The sequence below is a fragment of the Schistocerca americana genome, chromosome 4 (genome assembly GCF_021461395.2).
Source record: "Schistocerca americana isolate TAMUIC-IGC-003095 chromosome 4, iqSchAmer2.1, whole genome shotgun sequence".
Lineage (NCBI taxonomy): Eukaryota > Metazoa > Arthropoda > Insecta > Orthoptera > Acrididae > Schistocerca > Schistocerca americana.
This window is the reverse complement of record NC_060122.1, coordinates 526972192-526996156: the sequence shown is the minus strand read 5'-3', so window position 1 is coordinate 526996156 and position 23965 is coordinate 526972192. Positions and strand designations below refer to the sequence as shown.

The 23965-nt window shown below is 41.5% G+C and overlaps 1 protein-coding gene across 1 annotated transcript in view; it reads left to right on the top strand.

The window, feature by feature from the left end:
• The window catches only part of LOC124612968 (glutamate receptor 1-like), a 1095838-nt gene that overhangs the window by 1004244 nt on the left and 67629 nt on the right, over positions 1-23965 (top strand). The window contains exon 13 of the mRNA XM_047141496.1: positions 22339-22805. Coding sequence (XP_046997452.1) covers positions 22339-22805 — 467 coding nt within the window. The remainder of the gene's footprint in view (positions 1-22338; positions 22806-23965) is intronic.

The window sequence follows — 23965 nt, the reverse complement described above, 5'->3', positions numbered from 1 at the left end:
AAACTAGCGCCGATATCTACAGCGTGGGTCTCATGGAGGAACAGCGATCAGGGATCCGAAAGTTTTCTGTTTGCAAAATCCGTATTGATTTTTAAAGAGAAGATTTTCATTCTCCAGAAACACCATAATATATGAGCACAAAAGTTTTCCTTAATTCTACAACAGACTGACGTCAACGATACAGGACTTTAATTATGTGCATCTGTCCACCGACCCTTACCAAAAACACGAATGACCTAAGCTTTTTTCCAGTCGCTAGTGAACCTCTGTTGCTCCTATGAACCGGAATAAACTGCTGCTAGAAGGGAAACAAATTCTGTCGCGTAATCTATTTTGAATCTTACAGATATCTCATTTGCTCCTGAAGCCTTTCCACTACGAAGTGGTCGTAGCTGTTTTTCTATTTCGCTTTCAGCTATCTCTTTATCTGCCACTTAGAAGTTTGTACGAAGACTCAAAGGAAGGTTCGTCACGGTGAAACAATTACGGAATATTGAATTAAGTATTACGAAGTTTTCTCTGTCATTTTCCGTTTCGGATGATTTCAAACGCTTACTTATTTTATGTACAACCTAAAGCTCTTAGGGTTTTTAATGAGACCGCTTGACATAATATCACTCTCAAATTCATTGAACGCTTTTTTCATTGCTCTTCTTACGCTCATTTTCGGTTTATGCAGCTCCTGTTTGTGAGCTGGTTTGTACTAATCTTGACTCTGTGATGAGACTTTCTTTGTTTACGCAGTACTTTTCTAACGCGGTTATTAAACCACGATGTGTGTATCCCATCGCTTAAGGCCTTACTCGGAACATACTTGTCTAAGGCATATTGAACTATGGTTTTGAATTTGTTGTGTTTGTGCTCCTCATCTTCGCCCTCAACACCGAATATTTGATGCTGATTTCAGATACTCTGCAATTTTTTTCCGGTCACTCTTGCTAAGAAAAATAAATTCTTACCATTCTTAACATTCCTTGTAGCGCCCGTAGTCATAGTTGCTATCATAGCCTCATGATAACTGATACCCTGCTCTACGTTAACTGATCCGAGAAGTTCCGATCTGTTTATTATTAGGAGGTCTCAGACGTTACCTTCACGAGCTGGTTCCCTATCTGTTCGACGTTATTTTTGTGCAATACACTCGGAATTGCGTCAGATGAATTCTACCTGGCATGTTGAAATCACCCACCGTTACAATAGCATGATCAGGAAACTTATTCACGAAATTACGCATGTTCTTTCTGAAGTGCTCTACTGCTACAGCTCTTGACCTAGGTGATGTATAAAAGCATCGGATTACCATTTTTTACACAGATTAATAATTAACTTCACACAGATTAATTCACATAGGAATCCGTGATACCCTCGCTTTATATTATCGAATTCCTTAGTGTGATAAATACGTCGGCGCCACTTGTGGGTAACCTATCCTTAAGATACATATTCAAATATAAAGTTAGGATTTCGTTGCTACTCACTTCCGGTTTCAACCAACATTATGTTCCTAATACAATCTGAGCATTATAGCCTTAAATAAGCGATATTAATTCTGAGACCTAATGACGGATGCTCCTGCAATTTTCTAGTAGCATATTTACCCTTCCTATTGTCGATGTGCGAGGACGAGCATTCTCTGAGATAGTCTGGTACATGTATCTTCGATTTCTGCAGGCAAATCATCTCTAATCCCAAGTGTGTGTGTGTGGGGGGGGGGGGGGGGGGGGGGGGAAGGGGGGGTTGAAACCCGCAAAAGCTCATTTGCATGCCACGTCCACTACGCTACGCTAGTAGCCGCTTCCTGAGTGTGTTGCATGCCTGACATATTAAAGGGAACTCAGTAGCTCTCAACCGAAAGCAGAGGTCGAGAAATTCACACCCGATAGCGTTGCAGAGACGTCTGAACGTCAGGCTTAGATCTTCCATTCTTCTTCAGATTGCGACCGACTCTGAGTATTGTGCTACAAATACTCAGCGTAGCCGGCACGACGCATTTTAATGCTGGCTCTCTTCAAGCCACCTGCACTAATATCATTCATGGTTTTTATTGAAACAATTAGAGAAGTTATTCGACCAGGAACATTAAAAGTACAATTAGCCGCAAACGTAACTGCTTAACATTTACCACTAACTTTATTAGGAAACACAGGAATCAGCCATCTGCCTGTAGGAACTGAGGATGGCCACAGAACCCGAACAGCAAGTGTCATTCGCGGTGACATGAGTTACAGTTTGCAGCCGGTTGCACCCAGTGTGCTCGATCGCGGCTGCCAGAGCCTCCTCCATTTCTCGGACGAGACCCTACCCCGGCATACATACCGACTGCGCACTGGCTCCATCGCCCGCCTAACGTTGGATCTCTTAGTGACTAGCATATCCGCATTCTGTACTTGTCCTCACTGGGTAGGGATATTGGCCACTGGCCCAACAGGGGAGGCGTGCCGCACTGGCTCAGAGGTATTATCAACAATGGATAGCACCTCGCACTGTTTCTAAGGCGCAAGGAGCAAGCCATACGACCAATTTCCACTTTCACCTTCCGCCCAGTTACATGCAAACACGCCACCGTCCGTCACCCATTTTCGAGTAGAGAGACAGCTGTCGGATGATATGTGTCGCAAGTTGCAGTGACAACCAGGTCACCAGGGGATTCCAACAGCAGCAAGGATGTAGAGGTCTGGTCTCCGGCACCCCGATGACTCTGCAGCTTTGAACAGAAGCCAGTAGTCTGGTGACCGTGGCCAACGCAGCTTCCAGATGTTTACAATAACGGACAATTGGTTCTCATGGCTCTGAGCACTATGGGACTAAACATCTAAGGTCATCAGTCCCCTATAACTTAGAACTACTTAAACCTAAGTAACCTAAGGACACCACACACATCCATGCCCGAGGCAGGATTCGTTCCTGAACCCCGTAGCGGTCGCGCGGTTCCAGGCTGAAGCGCCTAGAACCGCTTGGCCACAACGGCCGGTGACGGACAATTCCCCTTGTGTCCGCAGACAACAAGCACAGTCCCGATCCATGACGTACTATGTAAAAAAACTGTACAAAATTTCAAAAATAAAATGCAAAGCAACTTGTCTGGACTACATGAGAAAGGACAAGTAGGCCGTGCAAAAGAGAAAATTACCAGATTGTGGCGCTACTGAAGTTGGGGTGTACACAGGATGTAAAACAAAACAACAAACAAACGCTAAAATCTTTTCTGTAGACTTCTCAACATAGCCTGTGATCGCAAGATACGCAAGCTCTTAAAAACAGAATTAAATTTCTCTCCTAACAACAGTTATTGTAACTAGGTTCTCGGATTTCAGAAAAGCTACTACACAAAATAAATATTCAACTCTAATTGTGAATATAACTGTTCAGACAAAAACCACAGATAATGTTCATTTCCTGTCAGAAGCTCGTTTAAAGAAAGACACTGAACTAAACGCTGTGTACTAACTCTGAGAGGTGAACCCGCTGTTGCTGGTCACCCCCAACTTCCCGGGTGGCTGAACTTTTATATTGTTACCTCTAGTGGCGTGTTCCTGGACTTCATGACGTTCTGCAGCGCCGAACAACTTAACACATAATTCATATTGCCCCTGAAGTACGTGGCAAAACTTACTGCTCTTGCGGAGTCAGATTATGATGCTTCTCTATGGCCAACTGACAACATTTGCCTTTAACCTAAACTGCTGCGGTATAAAGATTTGCACACATTTGTCAAACAACTGTTGACGGTCAATGAACAAGCCTGCTGTTCGGGGATTCATTCTAAAAACTTCGTAGAAAATTTTGACGTTTTCATTAAATGATCGTGATGAAGAATTTAAGTGGGTTGACGTACGCTTGCACTACGCAATAACGTTAGCGTCGTATTCCAAAGGAGGTGGCTCACATTTATCTTCATGACACGACAATTTATGCTCTCCTGCCCTCCTTGAATCCCTTAAACTAGTTCAGAAGCAATTTGGCGTCGTTCCATGTCGGAGAAATTTTCTGCTCATTTCTCTTTTTCTGAGTGGAAATATTCCTCTGTAATGAACCCCACAGAACCATAACTAATAGTCATTTTTAAGGTATGACCTTTCAGCCCAGATCATATTTTTACAATTAATAAGACAGCCTCACTTAAATTAAGGGTAATACTGACAGCTTCGACATATTATTAGCAATCGAGATACAGTCAAATATTTAGATGAATGTGAAAGTGACATTGTGAAAGAAGCATTCATGTCTAACTCACGTGAGAGTTCTCAGTAAAGCGTTTACATCGATCAGGAATTATAGCACGATTATCGTAACGAGTTGCTTTGAATTTATAAACAATTCTTGTTCTAATGATGAGCTGAGTAATAAAATTAAATCGTAATTTCGGTAATGGGTGGCAGACTCTTGTTGGACTAGCAAGAAGGATCGGAGCTTATACATCTGTATTTGAAACCTTAGAGAAATCAGATTGTATGCTGAGATATTTTTTTTATTCTTATTTAATTCTTGGAGCAATAACTGACATTACTTACACACCACCTATCGACTTTTACTGGCTAACTGTGGTTGGCGCCAACAAGTGTGTGTGTGTGTGTGTGTGTGTGTGTGTGTGTGTGTGTGTGTGTATGTTTTGTGTATATGTGTGTCTTTTTCATTTCTGTGTCTTTATTTTCTGTTTTCTCTTACAAATAAGTGAGCACCTGAATCTCTTCCACATCCTTGCTACATCACTTAACCTGTAGTCCGTGACTGAAACAAGTGAATATGAATATTGGTGACTGTAGCCAGTACCTATCTGCTAACGCAGTTTCGTCTGCTTCTCCAGTTCTGCCAACAGATTTGGGGGAAGTAGAAAGGCTGAGAGGTTTTACTTAGTCATCAGAGCTGGTACAAATGAGTTAGGTTGATAGGTAAGACGTCTTCAACTTTGGTGCCTGCCCACCGCAGGGGCAGCGGTAGCAGCAGGTGTAGCTGAAATGGTTACCGTTCTCCTGGAGCCTGGGAAGTACGGACTGATTTGTGGGAAGCCCACGGGTAAAGGTATTTCAGTTATTTATTGTGTGAATTTCGGTAATCTTTATTTCGGTTCCTTTGGTAGTCAGGAGTAATCATGCTAGTTATCGCGGGAAAGATATAGATGTTCGCTCTTTCCGCGTGCTATACGAGATTGGAATAATAGAGAATTATAATGGTGCTTCTATGAACCCTCTGCCAGGCACTTAAATGTAATTTGCAGAGTATTCATGTAGATGTACATGTAGATGCACTACATTTTTACAATCAATAAGTAGCTTGATTTCAATCCATAGTGTGGAATACACATGTGCTTAGTTATTTTGGGACTCAAGAACCGAGCACTTTAGAGTACTTTCACTGATTGTGAAACTTAATCGCATTTAGTTGGTTCTTTTATTACTTTTCCAGCAACTGTTCACGCCTTCTGCATTCGTGGATCGTTTGTACGCTTTAGTAGATTTCTGTAACTTTCGTCGAAGTCATAACCGGGCTTTTCCTGTATGCGATCACGCGTCGATCAGCCCGTGTCCTGTCTCTCGTCTCTCTAACCAAGATACCCTCTGTTGAGTGTTTCATGGTAGTTTTCGTAGCAATAATGCGGTGGTTTGGTGCATTGTGGTATGAGCGGGTGTACGAGCGCTAGGTTTGTTTTCCTAATTCGTGTTCCACTTTGTTTCTCAACCAACCCACATTATTGTTAGATTTGGTGCCCTCCTGTATTTCAGTGAATCTTCTCGTAGAGTAGGAGATCACACCAATATATTATTTTGTGAATGCTGCTGTTTTGTCTGTAATTGGTCCACGTTCAATAAAATTGTTTAACAAATAGCTCGTACCTTATACTGAAAAGTAATTCATGATTTGTGTATTGTACTCCTATCACCTTCTCTCTAATGTATTTGCGTAAGACTGAATAGAAAACCTCGTTAATGAACGAAGTCGTGCTCTGTATCCTTGGTTAATATGTCACATGTAAAAGATAGTTATTCGTAATGCTTTCTTTTTAAATAGTTATCAAATGCAAGCTGTGAGTGGGCCTGCAGTCGAATCTTTTAGGAAAGTATCTCCCTCTAAACTGAAATAACTATTTTAAGCTATCCTCCATTTGCACATTTTAATAGTAAAAGGTACTTTTCATGCCTTAAAACGCTGGTATACCCGATTTGGCCAACTTTTCGTTTTTATCATTGACGTGTTCCATTTCCTAATGACGATAAGTCAACTCTGTGCTCACATACACCGTTTAATAGTAATATGCTTTTCTTATATTTAACAGTTTTCGGGTTCATCCGGTTTATAATTAATTTATAAGGTGTCCTAGTGCCTTACTTGTAACCAGCGGGAACTCTCATTCCTCTCCATACGTTCAGAAACGCTACTTCGTTGGCGTAACCAACAGTCAATTGAAAATTTGGCTCGTTAGTGAGCATGGTATGTCTTTCACTGATTTTATTTGCATTCTAAGGCCTATTCAAATAATATGTGTTGTAAAACTCTTCACATTGGCCTGTAGGTACTTTCCATTTAATCACTTAGTTGTGAGATACACTATCAGACAATGGAAGTCTAGCCTAAGTGTACTTAGACGCAGAGTCTCTAGCATGAGTGCAATATTTTCGCTACTTATACTTTCTTACATTAAAATAATGTGTTATTGAAGACTGTAATAGTCATCTTAACCTAAAGGCTGTTTTCCGTTTCCTGTTTCTTTTACAGATCTGAAGATGGTTCTTTACCGACCGAAACTAGTAATCAATTTTAAAGTGATGTATTATTGCAATCAAGACCGTTAAAAGTTCATTTAAAAACATTTTGAAAGTTTTAGGAACATAAAATCATTAGTAACAAAAGCATACTATTTGTTTACATCTTGTAGATATTTGTTTAAGCATATATAACAAAATTTTCAATTAATGACACAGATTTAGCTCACTACAGAGGGAACATAATGAAAAACCATCAGCTAATCACGTGATTAATAAAAGATACCGAATATAAGAGCGTAGATGGTCAAAAAATAGACTTCCGTTCTGCACACATAGTGATCAGTCCCGAGACTATAGACATGCCAGTGACGTCATGGAATAGTGAAAGTAATTATCACTCGATATCTGAAGGAATGTGTCGAAATATTCTCTGGAAAATAACGGTTCCGACTACCTGAAGATCTTCGGAAGCGCATAAAAGCATTGAAATTTATTCTGCGCTATATAATTAAATGGCACGAGAATTTACAGGAATGAATTTTAATTAAGAAGTGACGTAAGTGCTTCAACGTATTATGAAAACAAAAGAACACAATTATGATGGCACGGGATCACAGACACGGGACATAATAGCTAGCGTTTCTAAAAGGATTAGTGTGAAACTTGTAAAGATTCTCGGGGGTAATTTGAGACATGGAACTAATGGTCGGAAATGAATATTAAGTTCACTGTTTACGTAAATAACTAACACCTTATACCAATAACGTAAGGCCCTATTCAGGACCAGTTCGAAAATATTTTTCCGGAGAAGGGACATATCGTTTTTAGCGCTGTCTCCTCCGTCCGGCATTAGATACATTTCCTTGGACCCTTGGTAAAACCTTTATAAACAAATTACATCTAAATCTACTAACCGTGAAAATGTGAAGTTTCCTTCTTTTAAAATAAATTCTACATAGTCACAGCTCTGTGCCGGAATTAAATTTCTCAGTCTTACTCCAGTGCTAAATATTGAAAGAAGACTTTTAAAAGCTGTTAGTGAAAATAGAAAGAAGTATTTTATTTATTTCGGTTAGAGAACAGGCAGCCGTCATCATAAATGTCATTGCAGAAAGTTTTGGAGACAACCAAAAGTGGTTTTCAAGGATTTTATTGTACAATTACTAGTTTTGGGATTGTTAGCGTTGGTGTCTTTGTAAGTTTTACGTTTGTGTCTTCATGAAAAGTCCATTGCATATTACAAACAGAGGTTTTTTGGTACATCAAATCAGCAAGTGATGTAAGCAAAAGCATCCTCCATCTTGTATTTAGTTCTGTTCACTGGTCAGTATGGACTGTTAAAGAATATCAGATCTCTGTTTTATAATATGTAATGAAGTACTTTTCATGTTAGCACACTGGACTCGCATTCGGGAGGACGACGGTTCAATCCCGTCTCCGACCATCCTGATTTAGGTTTTCCGTGATTTCCCTAAATCGTTTCAGGCACGGCCGATTTCCTTCCCAATCCTTCCCTAACCCGAGCTTGCGCTCCGTCTCTCATGACCTCGTTGTCGACGGGACGTTAAACACTAACCTCCTCCACCACCTCCAGTACTTTTCATGAAGACACAAATCTAAAACATGGAAAGGAACCGACGATACCCTCTGATAATGGACTCAGACCCGCGACTAGTAATGGTGAAACAAAATCATTTTAAACCTTGGTGGCTGGTTGCAGTATTTCCCGTAGAGTAATTAAAGAAAGAGATATACCTACTATATTACTGTAGCTAAATCTAAAATGTGCTAGCTTTTGAATCTGAATGGAAAGAATGAAATACAAAATTTCTCTTATTCTCCCATTTAAGTAATGGTAGTGTTAATTCTATAATTTATAAATTATTTCGCTTTCCATCTGAAAATTTGGACCGAAATACAATAAATGTCATCTAATTTTGTACTGACATATTACACATAGTACACTATTTATTGGCTTAAGTTGTATGATACATGTGAAAACATCTCACCAGTAGGTAATTAAATTATAGAAAATGTGTGGTAACTGGAAACTGATAAACATGGTAAACATTTTCATTTTATGCAAGTGAAAAATGTTATAGATTTGTGTGTGAAGCAAAATAGAAACTTTCTCTTAACAACATCGTTTGATGACGGCCTGTGGAGCACCTCCTTCAACGGGTGGAGGTGTTGAGTAAGTTGCGATGTATGACATACTGAGGCAGTATTGTATTTCTTGTTAAGCGAGACGCTGGGTGAAATGAAAGACCCATTTTGTAGCGAATTAATTGGAAATTCTACATTTCAGATACTATTCTGCTAACTAGCACAGCTGTTCCCATCTGTGGGTAATCACCCCAAGAGGGGTAGAATGAAGTTATCTGAGGAATAAAAGCAAAGGAGTTCGATTATGTTTTGGTCAAAAACCTAAATTATTTTTAAAATATCATTGCTATCGTCAATATTTCTTAAGTCTGTTATATTGATTACATATGTTACAAATAGTTAATTTTTTAGTACTAGGATTATTGTGTGATTGGATACGATGAAGGAAGGTTACAGCTTGTGAAAGAGACGTATGAATTTCACCTTCCTCACATAGGCGACCCGCTACGTACATTCTTTGTACTTTGTACAATGCATTTATGACAGTAAAACGGAGATATATGCAACGCATATGCTTAAATATTTCATGAAAATTACTGACACAAATTGTAGGCAGTTCCCACAATCGATCAAAAATTGTTTCTTTTGTCATTTCGTAACAAATAAACAAAGTAATTGACACCACAACACAACAATAATGACTACCATACTGCTGTAGGACCTTGAAAATATTATACCACCAACATTATTGTTATTATCATTACTGGTATTACACTACTGGCCATTAAAATTGAAGCACCAAGAAGAAATGCAGATGATAAATGGATACTCATTGGACAATATATATTACACTTGAATCGAGATGTGATTACATTTTCACGCAGTTTGGGTGCAGAGATCCTGAGAAATCAGTACCCAGAACAACCACCGTAATAACGGCCTTGATACACCTGGGCATTGAGTCAAACAGAGCTCGGATGTCGTGTACAGGTACAGCTGCCCATGCAGCTTCAACACGATACCACAGTTCATCAAGAGTAGTGACCGGCGTATTGCGACGAGCCAGTTGCTCGGCCACCATTGACCAGACGTTTTCAGTTGGCGAGAGATCTGGAGAATGTGCTGGCCAGGGCAGCAGTCGAACATTTTCTGTATCCAGAAAGACCCATACAGGACCTGCACCATGCGGTCGTGCATTATCCTGCTGAAATATAAGGTTTCGCAGGGATCGAATGAAGGGTAGAGCCACGGGTCGTAACACATTTGAAATGTAACGTCCACTGTTCCAAGTGCCGTCAATGCGAACAAAAGGTGACCGAGACGTGTTACCAGTGGCACCCCATAACATTACGCCGGGTGATACGCCAGTATGGCGATGACGAATAGATGCTTCCAATGTGCGTCCACAGCGATGTCGCCAAACACGGATGCGACCATCATGATGCTGTAAACAGAACCTGAATTCATCTGAAAAAATTACGTTTTGCCATTCGTGCAACCAGGTTCGTCGTTGAGTACACCATCGCATGCGCTCCTGTCTGTGATGCAGCGTCAAGGGTAACCGCAGCCATGGTCTCCGAGCTGATAGTCCACGCTGCTGCAAACGTCGTCGAACTGTTCGTGCAGATGGCTGTTGTCTTGCAAACGTCCCCATCTGTTGACTCGGGGATCGAGACGTGGCTGCACGATCCGTTACAGCTATGCGGATAAGATGCCTGTCATCTCGACTGCTAGTGATACGAGGCCATTGGGATCCAGCACGGCGTTCCGGGCTGAACCCACCGATTCCATATTCTGCTAACAGTAATTGGATCTCGACCAATGCGGGCAGCAATGTGACGATAGGAGAAACCGCAATCACGATAGGCTACAATCCGACCTTTATCAAAGTCGGAAACTTGATGGTACGCATTTCTCCTCCTTACACGAGGCATCACAACAACGTTTCACCAGGCAACGCCGGTCAACTGCTGTTTGTGTGTGAGAAATCGGTTGGAAACTTTCCTCATGTCAGCAAGTTGTAAGTGTCGCCACTGGCGCCAACCTTGTGTGAATGCTCTGAAAAGCTAATCACTTGCATATCACAGCATCTTCTTCCTGTCTGTTAAATTTCGCGTCTGTAGTACGTCATCTTCGTGGTGTAGCAATTTTAATGGCCAGTAGTGTATTATTAATAGCTGCCAGTAAGTGAGTGAGGTAGCACGCTGGACTCGCACCCAGGAGGACAACATTCAAACCCGCGTCCGGCCCTGCAGGTTTAGGTTTCCCGTGATTTTCCTGAATCGCGTATGGCAGTTGCTGGGGTGGTTTCTTTCAAAGAGCAACGCCGACTTTCTTCTCCGTCCTTCCCTAATCGAAGTTTGTGCTCCACCTCCAATGACCTTGTTGTCGATGGGACGTTAAACGTTTATCTCCTCCTCCATTAGTGGTAGTGGTCAGACACAAGGCATTGGCAGCCTGAAATCTGTCAGGAAATAAGGAGTCAAACAGTCAAGTGATTTACAATCTAATGAAGATTTGTAGGTAGCTGTCGTGGTGCACAGAGAGTTGCTCAAAAATAAGTGTGACCTATGAAAACTCTTTTACATCATGTAGTTTAAGTGGGCTAATGTAGATGATCGTGGGGTCAGGGCAGTAGGTTACTACCTAATATCTGACGGCACTCGGGGGTCGAGGTCTTAGAACCTGGGGAACATTTCATACCGAAATCAATGGCGGCCCGTAATATTCGCAGATATGTCGCAAATTGTTTGTTTGGAGACTCATTTTTCCCGGATCTGTTTTGCTTCTGTTATCGTATATTTTCACCCGTGTCAATTTCCGCTAATAATTATCATACATCCTTAAACAAATCCTGCACTTGGGTGCCTCTGGCGTTGCTCTCATATCTGCGCCTCTAGAAGACGCTGGATTCTTTTGCTCTTCAGCTCTGTAGAATTGTCGTCGCATCGTCATTCTTCCTCCTCCATTTTCCTTTACCTAAGGTCGGTCCCCATGTCTTCCTCGCTACTTTTCTTCCAAACGTTAAATTTTTTACTTTTCTCGTGCCCCACGTTTGTTAACCACACATGAGTGCTGGGCATACTACTGTGTTATACATTAGCATCTTAGTATTTTCTGATATTGATTGTGGGCTAATCGTATCCGTGGGGAAATACATGCGTTTCATTTCCACTGCTATTCTTTGCTTGATGTCCATTTTCACTCTCTTGTGACCGTAAACCAAGATTGCAGGTATTCTCAGTGGTGAACTCTCTTGAAACTCATGTCATCCATCTCAAGAAATTCTTGCTGCTTTTGTATTGTTCCTACTTGCATGAATTACTTTGTGTTTCGTTTCACCTTTAGCCCAACCTTCTGTGCGTAGTTGTCCATTGTCTGTTACATTTCGTTCTACTTATGGTTTGATTCACTTAGCAGCACTGTATCATCTGCATATGCAAGATAAAACGCATTGCTTCCCTCGACCTGTCCATACAATTTTGGTCCATTCTCACCAGCTTCTCAGTGATTCTGAATTCACGCAGGGTATTGTATAGGAGATGCTGTCATATGCACGTTGAAAATCGACGAACAGGCTACAGATGCCTTTATCATATTCCCAGGGTAACACTCTGATCTTTTGTCGATCGGTTTCGTCGAAAGCCGGCTTGGTATTCCTGTATGATGTTCTCTGAGTGATTGCAGTTTCATGGGGATAACGACAGTATCTTTTGCTTTACATTCAGCAGGCTGACGACTCTGTAGTTACCACAGTCTGTTTTCCTTCCCTTCTTGTATATCGGTCTTATTATGGCCAATTTTCATTCTTGTGGCATTGTCTCATCTTCCATTTCAATTGGATTAGATTATATATCTCTAAGTGAAAGCTCTCATCCCCCTCTGATTAATCTCCTGTTACTCCGTCCTCCCGTGGCGCTTTCTGTTTCTCAGTCTTTTGATTGAAATCTTTACATCTTCCTCAGTCAATCCCCATTCTTAAATTTTTCCTTTTCTGCGTGGTGTCTGCAAGTAGCATCTCATCTGATTCTGGGCGATTCAGGAGTTCTGTGAAGTATTCTCTCCGTCATTCTACAACACTTTCTTTGTCGTTTATCAAGCTTCCGTTCTTACCTCTAATGAAAAGCCCGTAACCGATTGTTGATTCACTGGAAAAATTGTTTTCAATTCTTGTTAAGGCTCTCAGACTCGATATTCTAATAAAATGGTTGAATATATTCTCTGCTCTGTTCTCAGGATTCGCCTCGTCTCCGTTCTGCAGTTGAGAAAACGTTAACTTTTCTGTTTGTTCTCATTGTCAGCCAGCCATTTCTCCCTCATATTCTTTCTCTTTTGTGTAGCCTTCTGCCATGTCCCGTTGAACCATTTACCCCTCATTATCTTCTTTCTTCCGAACGTATCATCCTCTAAACCTAGAACCTTGGACTGTTATTAATTTCTACTTTTACTCCACTTTCTCTCTTGCTTCCATGTTTTCTGGGGTCTCAAAACGGCTTTTAATTTCTATAGCACATTTTTCTTTAATTGCACTTCTTGGAGCTCCCCAACGTTCAAAGTAGGTTCTAGTGTCTCCTTCCAATGTATGGTAGATAAAAATCATTTTACGTCTGCACAAAAAGTCGTAGACAAGGGAAGACAGGAGGAAACGCCATCATTTTCTAGGCTTTAGCTACTGGTGAGTAACGCAATTTCAGTTCGGTCGTCTGTTCGCGCCTTGTGGACCGTCTGAAAGGTGCCACTGCCTTTTTACAGCCCTTACAAACGCCCCAGGTCCTCTCTTGTTAAAAGCGCAAAGGAAGCGTCATCGGTTGTCTGGAAATGCGAGCCTCGCTCTCAGAAACAAGGCAAGAAACGAAAAGAGACAAAGAGCGGAGGTCACTCTCTGTCCCGGAAACTAGAATTTATCACATTTTTCATGATTGCGCACTGACAACAGTTCCGTTCAGAATAATGTAAAATAAGTAAAAAAAGTCTGTTAAAGTGGAACGCGCATATTTCCGTTATCGAATCTATAAAGAATTAACATATAGCAGTGTTTTTCAAAACCTTAAATGTTCATCCGAAGACCGATTCTCTAATAATTGGATGTCACATTACAAAACCCAACCTTACGACCGAGATTGGATTCTTCTGTGTTTTTTACGTGTAATTCCCCATTAAGAATCGATTTTAATAATTAAGAGTACCGGAGTGGTGATATCTTCGAAACGTGTTATCTACATCGACATGGATACTGTGCAAATCACACTTAAGTGACTGGCAGAGGTTTCATCGAACCACCTTCACAATTCTCTATTATTCCAATCTCGCATAGCGCGCGGAAATTACGAACGTCTATGTATTTCCGTATGAGCTCTGATTTCCCTTGTTTTATCGTGGTGATAGTTTCTCCCTATGTAGGTCGGTGTCAACAAAATATTTTCGCATTCGGAGGAGAAAGTTGGTGATTCGAATTTCGTGAGAAGATTCCGAAGCAACGAAAAACACCTCTTCTTTTAACGATGTCCAGCCCAAATCCTGTATCATTTGTATGACACTCTCTCCCATATTTCGCGATAATACTTTTTCGATGTACTCCGTCAGTTCTGTTTGGTAAAGATCCCACACGCGCAGCAGTATTCTAAAAGAGGACGGACAAGCGTAGAGTGAGCAGTCTCCTTAGTAGATCTGTTACATTTTCCAAGCGTTATGCCAACAAAACGCAGTCTTTGGTTAGCCTTCCCCACAACGTTTTCTGTGTGTTCCTTCCAATGGGAAACAAAATGCAGTAATGGAAATCAGTATCAAAGCAAGTTCCCTACGAAAGTAATAGTACAATGTCTGAAACACACATGTAGCGATTTTATTATGAAACCGGTAGATATTTATAAGACATGAACTATCATGACGGAGTTTTTAGTTTCCTTCATACCACGAGTAACAAGATAAGGCGTTCCTGGATGGAAACTGGTATTAAGATACTCACTGTTCTGTTGTGTTATTGCACTTTTAGTACTTTGCCCAACCTCTATTCTTCCTGATTACATAGAAAATTCTCTTCGGCCTTGATTCTGTTAGTGTCTGTAGTTTTTACAGTGAAATTGTTGCGCACTCCTCTCGTATCACTCATTTCAACTCACATAACGTCTCAAATTGCCTTCCATTGCGATAAACACATCTTGGAAGTAATCCCCAAAGCTTTCCCATGGGGCTCAAATCCAGGCTACCTGTAAGCCAGGGCAAGACACCGATATCTTTATCTACAAAACCTTTTTAGGTTCTAGCAGAAACATGCACGGATGTGTTATGTGCTTGAAACATTAGACTTTCGTCACCTGTGTTCTACACATTCTAATCAGTTCTGTCTGTAGCATCTCCGTGTACGTGTTAGAGTTGATTCTAGTGTTCAGCCAAGCAATGTGTGATTTACTTTTAGTGCAGAATGCTACCCAGATCACAACACTTCAACCATAAAAATTTTCTGCTCACTTTTACCCGCTGCTGTGTTCTCAGATCATGCCAGTAATATTGCGATCGATGCGAGCCATATAAATTAAACGTCTCATCACTGAAGACCACTTTATCCCATTCTAAACTCCATGACATTAGTGCCTCACCAAACTCCAGTCTAGCCTGTCTTCTACACTCGATTTTTGAGTGCGAGATATCAGTCATGTGACAAAATTTGTTGTATACTTCTGGCAGCTATTGGCAAGCGTGAATCAGCAACAAACTCTGAAGGATAACCGTTCGTGACCTCCGTTTTGCGCAAAAGTAACGGTTTAGACGCCTCTAATAATTTTTTATTTTGCCCATATTTTCCGTTCAGTCTATATCGTACGCCAAATATAATATAATTGCCAATCGCTTTAGTTAAACGGTTCAACTTCTTGGCGAATTGATGATCTGAGAGTCGCATTTCCTTGTACGCACCGAATTTTGATTTTTCCTTTCATGATAACCTTCCCGTGTGGCATTGTCGCAGTCATGGTTTATGTTTCCTGTCTCCATTCAACGCACGGACACACACACTAATACACCACTGGCTTTATCCCCAGTTCCATCGTCCGTCGCCGACCGGAGTGGCCGAGCGGTTCTAGGCGCTACAGTCTGGACCCGCGCGACCGCTACGATCGCAGGTTCGAATCCTGCCTCGGGCATGGATGTGTGTGATGTCCGTAGGTTAGCTAGGTTTAAGTAGTTCTAAGTTCTAGGGGACTGATGACCTCAGCAGTTAAGTCCCATAGTGCTCAGAAGAATTTGAACCATTTTTTCCATCGTCCGTCACCTGAACCACTGATGTCTTGTTATATACTTTACTGTTGACATCAAATGCGATACCATTTGACTGCATTATTCGGTATACTGGATCTTATACTGCTGAATATGCACCGTGCACAACTATCCACCCGACAATGTTAATTTTCCTAAAAATATCGATACTTTTATACTGATTTCCACTGATGTAAATGTGATTGGTAATTTAAGATTTACATTCTAAGTTGTAATGTTCCATATTTTGAGAAGCAAAATATCTACTGTAGTTGGCTATACTCCATAGATACATGTTACGGTAGCAGAAGAAAGCGGTGTGAAATATTTTCATAACGATAAAAGTAGAGTTCTTATTGTAATAGATTGCTCTTAGAATGATATCTGTAGCGTTATTGACTTGGTATACTTCGAGATATATTGGAAGCAGCACGGAGGGATGCAGTTTCTTATAGGCGGCAGCGTACAGATGCTTAAATCCTCTGGTGTGATTGCCGTCGGTGCAGAAACACCTGATCACAACGCTGCTCTTCTGCTGTTTCATCGCACACAGTGAACTAAGACGCGAGCTGCCTATCGGCTAATTCTTCATCGTTAAGTATAGCTATACCAGTGTTTATCAATGCTAAACGTACAACGAACATCGCCCGAAAAACGAACTCGAAACAGAATCGAGCAGAACTGAATGCACGACTGAACAGCAGACGGAATAGAGAAATAGTCATAGAGCACATTACGTTGACAATAGCACTCTTGTTCAGGTGTTTTCGTTGCAAAATGACTACTAAGATGAAGGGAGGTAAGAAATCAAACGAAATGCATCTGTTCCGTAATGACCCATTGGAGACCAAGGGTCTCTTATAACAAACCATTCAGAAATCATCAGTCGATAAACTTCAGTATGGACTTTTGGTACAGCCTGTAATACAGTGTCGGTGAGTAAGTCTGTATCGTTCATTCCGTTGGCACAACTGCGTTGTGGAAACTTCGTTTGTCGTTATTCAATTGCTCTTCGTCAGTTTGGAGTTTGGTTGTTGCTAACAGGAGCTTGCATCTTGTTAACAGTTCGCTTTAGCCATTTTCAAGGCTAATCGCAATGGATTCTCAAGTACAGAAAAATTAAGAGTTCAGACACATTTCACTCTTTAAATTTAATCGATGCTCAGGTGCTGTAGAAACCAGAAAAATGATAATTTTTGGTTTCGATGGGAGTACTATCTAGCTGGAAATTCTGAGATTGGGATAGAGAAATGAAGACAATTTTTTTTTAATATAATTACTTTTTGTTTGGAAAACAACGGCATGGAACTTATTGCGGCAGAATTAGCTGGTGCACCATATTTTTCGGATGATGTCGCCTTTTTCAGCAAGTATTTTTTCCCTCTTACGTATTTATAAAGCTCTATGCGAGTCAGCTTTTAATTAAACTCGCACTGTAAGATTGATTCCACTGTCCCTGACAGCATTCGATTTCCTTCATCAGCCTACAGAGCCGAAATCAGCGAAAATACCCTTTCCACATCGGAGTTGTGTGCGGGAACGTAAAACAAATACTCACATATCATAAATACAGGATACACAACACACAACGAAAAAATATTTCTTTTGTTATTTGTTATCCAACTTCATTCTAGAAAATCTTGAAATCTCTGGAACCAACATCTTGTTAGTAAAAATGTCGATGGCAGGAAAAAATGACCGATAACCTTGATTCCAGGAATGGATGAGCTGTCTACATACATAATTAAGTTCGTACGAACCTTCAGATCTCGATATGTACTTGCACGTGGCCGGTTTTCTTAGTAAGAGTTTAAGCGGTCTCAAGGTACTATGTACAACGAGTAAACGCTTGCAAGCGTAACGTTCTTGATGAGTCATCAACCATTTCCAATACTACCCAAACCGAAGCCCATGCGACAACGTAACACAACAACGTATATCTTCACTGTTATCACGTGAAAACCGAGTTTCTCCAATCTAGGTCTGTAGTTCCCTACATCAGGCTTGGTAGTAATTTAACGTTTATTCTCACTGTAAATTACTTTTAAAGAACTATAAATAAATCAGTGAAAAGAGTAGATATAAAAAAATTTTTGCAATGTTCCTCAGTTTCCCTCTTTCGTCGCATCGTCTCAGATTATTTAGTGTTGCAGATGAGCATACATCTTTATAAAAAATGCATGTTTTTGTTTGTTATAAAGACACTAAATACCTAAGTCGGTTTATGATGGCAGGTTAAGAGATCTTAACGGGATTACCCCTATATATTATGAAGCTAAGTTTCCTTGTATTAATTTCAGAGATGTATATCAGGAATTTCTTTGGACAAAAAGCTGTTTCTCTTTCACATCAAAGGAAATTTCCTCACTCATTAAAAATTTCATGCCCAGTGGTTCTAAGCTACAACATGAGATTGTTAATGATAGTTTCGATTAGTGGTTGTTGAAGCGGTTGACATTTGTAAGAAGGAACGACTGTCGGTGGGAGTACTTTTTGCAGACGAGAAATTCACCTTTACAGTAAAAGAATAATTTTTATGGTTTTGAAGAGCTTACTACACTGGATGTTGAGGAAATTTCTTCATTTATTTTAAAGTTTGTTGAGAATTAAGGCTTTGATACGAAATAGTTGGTGGTTTAGGGATTGAGGGCTGTTCGACAACAATGACAGGGCGTCAAACTGGATTTCAGGCTAGGAGTAAAGGAAAACAGCCTTAAGATGTTTTGTTCCCACTGTGGATCACACAGACCAAACTTTGTCGTAATTAGCTTAACAGTGCACAGGATATTTGTAACACTGTTAGAAAAACAAAAGAAGTTATCATGTTCTTTCGAGGAAGTGTTTTAAATGGGACATCAATACCTACCATTTCGTGTGTCTGCGAAAGTAGGTGATCACGTAAATGCACATCAGTCAGGGTATTAAAAGGAAACTCCTTGGCAATAATGGATCGTCTCAATCGCCTTGAAAATAACAGTGAAAACAATCGAGACACTAGTTCACGAGCCAACCAAGTAGATAGCGCAACACTATCAACTACGACATCTGGGCAAATAAGGAGTGCTTGAAAAAAAATCAAGCTCCATGATATACTTGCAGTAACTATAATTCACCCAGAAGTACAGAGACTGCCCGACAACTTCCGCTGTAAAGTGATCATTCGGCACACTGCGTAGGGTGAAGAAGTGGATGAGAAGTACTACTTGCGAGGACCGTCTGCAAACTTGTGCCTTCTTAGTGTTCACAGGAAAAGAGGGATAGACCCTAATGTCGAGGGCATAATGATTGACTGTTTCAGCAAGAAGAAAAGAAGTTTATGGCTTTATTTTTCAGATAAATGTTAGTGTCACATCATAAACATTTCTTTGCAGTTTTTTTTATATCAATACCAGTGTTAAATATTCTGACGTGTTCATTTTTGGCTTGTTTTCTGTATTAAATTATAAGGACTTTCTTCCTAGATTTACGGTGCTAAATGTTCACAGGTTTCATCAAGGTAGTTAATGAGCAGTCGTGGTAGTACTACTGGACAAAAACTTAAGCACGCTAAATTATGCCATGGAAGAACAGTGGACACAAACACAGAGAAACACTCGGAAATTATATACATTTATTTAACAGTAAATTACCAACAAATAACAATTTGAATAGTTTACAACGCTTTTCAAATGGCAGTGACGTAGACACGGAAGGAGTGGCGTAGCCTGTGAACAAACAGTTTCCACGACCTTGCTGATCGCTGCCTTCACAGAATACATCAACACACGTCGGGTACCGGCAAAATCTAGAAAATACATATATTTAAAAAACTACAAAATGTACAACATAATTCAAGAACACCTGCTTGATAATTATATAGCTAATCCTTGGGTAAAAATCAAATTAAATTAAATGGTTTTAAGAACCAGCAATAAAACTTAATGTTCACTAAACGCGGTACGGCCAGGGCTTATGACCAGGAGCGTGAAAGAAAAATTTTAATAGAAATTATACTTTCTTTTAAGGTATAATTTTAACGCTTACAACTTCTGTAAAAGGAATTACGGCTCAATGTTTGAAAGGTATTGCATCAACAAACACACAATAAAATTTAAACAGTTAAACTTTTATTCTTAAAACAACCAATCCTTAAAGCAACAAAAGCCGTAGGCCCAGATAAATTCAGCAACTTCAAAGCGCAGGCATACACCTGAACATTCAAAGCAAAAATTAACCTCTTGTCCTAACGCCAGGGAAAAAGTTATTATATCCAAACGTGACACTCGCATACACTGATGTGATGCTTTGTTTTAGACCAGCAAACAAATGGCTCTGAGCACTATGCGACTTAACTTCTGAGGTCATCAGTCCCCTAGAACTTAGAACTATTTAACCTAACTAAACTAAGGACATCACACGCATCCATGCCCGAGGCAGGATTCGAACCTGCGACCATTGCGGTCGCTCGGTTCCAGGCTGTAGCGCCTAGCCACTACGGCCGGCCCCAGCAAACATATCTCGGAAAGCATGCATAGTAGACGACTAATATCGGTGGTGGCTGACAACTCTGTCTGGTGATTATGGTCATCCTTGTGCAGTACTTCTACCAATAGACCTTAGGCGGCAACCATTGGCTATGACTTCCACGGTTACTCCGCTGCCAGGTGCACTACGTCGGTCAAAGGAGGACAACACGCATCCATCTGCGACAGCACAACTGCACAACCCGCCGCAGGATGTTACCTGAAAACGCAACAACGACAGAGACACCGGTGGGGGCACTACTCGTCCGTTGTCACATCGGGCACTACTCGCAGACGGGATCTGGGGAGCCTTCAGTCGGGCCGTGCGCGCTCCTTTTTTTCTCAGAGCTGCGACTGTGTTGCCTCCTAGCGAGTCGAGAGGATAGCGCGGCCTCGAGTGCGGCCCGAGATCTCCGACATTCGACCACGGACCGCCTGATTAAAAATAACTTACTATTCTTCTTTATAGAGTATGAATACCATTTCCTAGTATTTTAGTAACAGGACAAAGTTTTAACAGGATTGGAAATGAAAATTTTTATGTGACTTTTTACAAGCTAACATTCGTCCTTCAAAACATTGAAAATGCTCCATACCATCGAGGTCTAGACCCATGTAAACTATCGTACAGGCACCCTTGACTCCTACCAGAACACTGGCAGTCACTGACGTAGACGGGGATTACGTAACTGGGTATGAGTGATTTATGGCATAGTGTATCAGTCTCCTTATGTGTACTATATTGTAATGTAGCGCATTTGCCCTCTTATGTGTTCTACACAATATTTCCCAGAGGTAATCGTCATCTGTTATGTGATGCTGGATTTAATTTAGAAATTATTAGTGTTTCAAAAAAGTGCTGTACTGATGACAGTAACTTTACTTTTGTCTGCTATAGCTTTTTTTCATTTACCTCCTCCCTGTCTCTGTTTCCATCCGCTTCTGTCATATTTGTCTACGTCCTCCTCTTTTCTCTCTCTCTCTGTCTTCTCCCCACTTTATAACCAGCTCCTCTTTCCACACTCTGTCCATCCCTCCTCACCCTTCTATCTACCTCCTCCTACCCCTACATGTAACTTCCCCTCTCTCTCTCTGTGCATCTCCTTCTCCCACTCTCTCTCTCTGGGTTCGTGCACTTCTCGCCCATCTCTCTGTCCATCTCCTTATGCCCTCTCTGTGGTGTCCATCATCTCCTCTTCCACACTTTCTGTCTCCTCTGCGTCCACTCTATGTCTTTCTCTTCCTCCCCTTGTCTCTATCCCTACCCTTCTTTCCGCTACCTCTTTAACCATCGCCACCAACCTCCCTCTCTCTATCCATTCAGGCGATGCTACTCAAGACAACATGAATGTCTTTGTTGGCAACTTACATGTTCATTGCTGGAAAAACTGTTTCTTGCCCCTGATATGCAAGCTGTTCTGCAAAGCAGGTCGATCGGGCAGCTGATTCTGTTCCTACACAACAACACTGCTATGCAGAACAGCCTATACACTAGGAGCTGTAAAACTCACGTTTTTGCCCATATCTCAGCTCCTATTGGAGCTAGAAAGCTATAAACACCACAGTGCTGTTACTTGCGAGCCTGAGTCTTTCTGCTCCAAATACGTTTGAAATCGATACTGAGGCTTGGCAGGCAATCCTGAACATGTGCAAATACACCTTGATTTATATGCAGTAAATGGAGAAGATTATAATCATGGCACCGACTTAGTGTATCAACAAGAAGAGTTCGGCAGTGTTTGTGATAATCCATGCCGATGATTCTTCTGGCGTTCCAGGAGGCGGACATCGCCATCGCATCGATGACGATAACGTCGGAACGCGAGCGCGTGATCGACTTCAGCAAGCCGTTCATGTCGCTGGGCATCAGCATCATGATCAAGAAACCGGTGAAGCAGAAGCCGGGCGTGTTCAGCTTCCTGAACCCGCTGAGCAAGGAGATCTGGGTGTGCGTCATCTTCTCGTACGTGGGCGTCAGCATCGTGCTGTTCATCGTGTCGCGCTTCTCGCCGTACGAGTGGCGCCTACTGCAGCCGGGCTCCGAGGAGGCGGCGGGGCTGGCCGTGGTGAGCGTTCCGGTGCCGGCGGCGTGCGGCGCGCTGGGGCTGGCCGCCGTGGGAGACGCGGACGGGGGAGGCGCCGCCACGGCGGGCTGCGGCACGCTCGTCAACGACTTCAGCATCCTCAACAGCCTCTGGTTCGCGCTGGGCGCGCTCATGCGGCAAGGCTGCGACGTGTCGCCCAGGTGCAGCGCTGCCTAAGCAACTACGCATCAGCTACTTAGCTTATACATACACATAAACTGCAGGCTGACATACCAGGGTTACCCACACATCTATTAATCAGTTTAATACATAACTAGTTTCAGTCATAACCAGACAATATTCAGGTAAATTGTGACATCGTAACCTAATGTTTGACAGCCCATAACCGCTAGCAAGCAACACGTTGTCAACAATATTTTCATGCTTGTTATTATGGGCTGTCACACATCTGATCAATATGTCACAATACCACTGAAGATGGTAGGTTTGTAAGTGAGATAATGTACTAAACTCATTAATAAGCTGTGTGCAACCATGATGTTACAACAATTTACGCATGCTATAAGTGAGCACCTCCACAAAATAAATGGCAGGTTATTTCGGTGACTGTTAAAAATGTACACTCTAACAAAAATTAAAAAAAAAGGCGCGCTACGACTGAATTATCGGAATGTGTAGAGCATCGGTAGATTTGATGTTCTTGTGCAGACAAACAAATGATCACAATTTCAGAAGAAATGAGTGATTTATTCAAGAGAAAATGCTTCACAAACTGAGCGGTGGTCTACTTCTGGCCCTTTCGTATTAGCATATATTGATATGCTGTAGGATGTCCTCCTGAGAAATATCGTGCCAAATTCTGTGCAACTAGCGCTTTAGATCGTCAAAATCCCGAGCTGGATGGAGAGCCTCCCGCAATACTTCAAACGTTCTCAGTTGGGAAGAAATCCGGCGACCTTGCTTTTCAAGGTAGGCGCGACAAGGCCAAAGACAAATAATAGAATCTTTCGCCGTGTAAGAGTGACCATTATTTTACTGAAATGTAAATGTAAGCAATAGATGGATTGCCATGAAGGGTAACAAAACGGGGCACAGAATTTCGCCGACATACCGTTGTGCCACGGATGACAATCAAAGGGATTGTATTATGAAAAGAAATTGCTCCCCAGATGATTACTCTTGGTTCTCATGCCATATGACTGACTACACTCAGGAGGTTGGTATCCCACTGCTCATTTTGGCAGCTCCAGACATGTATATGCTTCGAATCTCATTGTCATGTGTAGAATTGCCTTCAGTAATGACTCCAGCTTGAAACTGAGCCCAAATGACCGGTAAAGACACGCCTGCAGACGCCCAG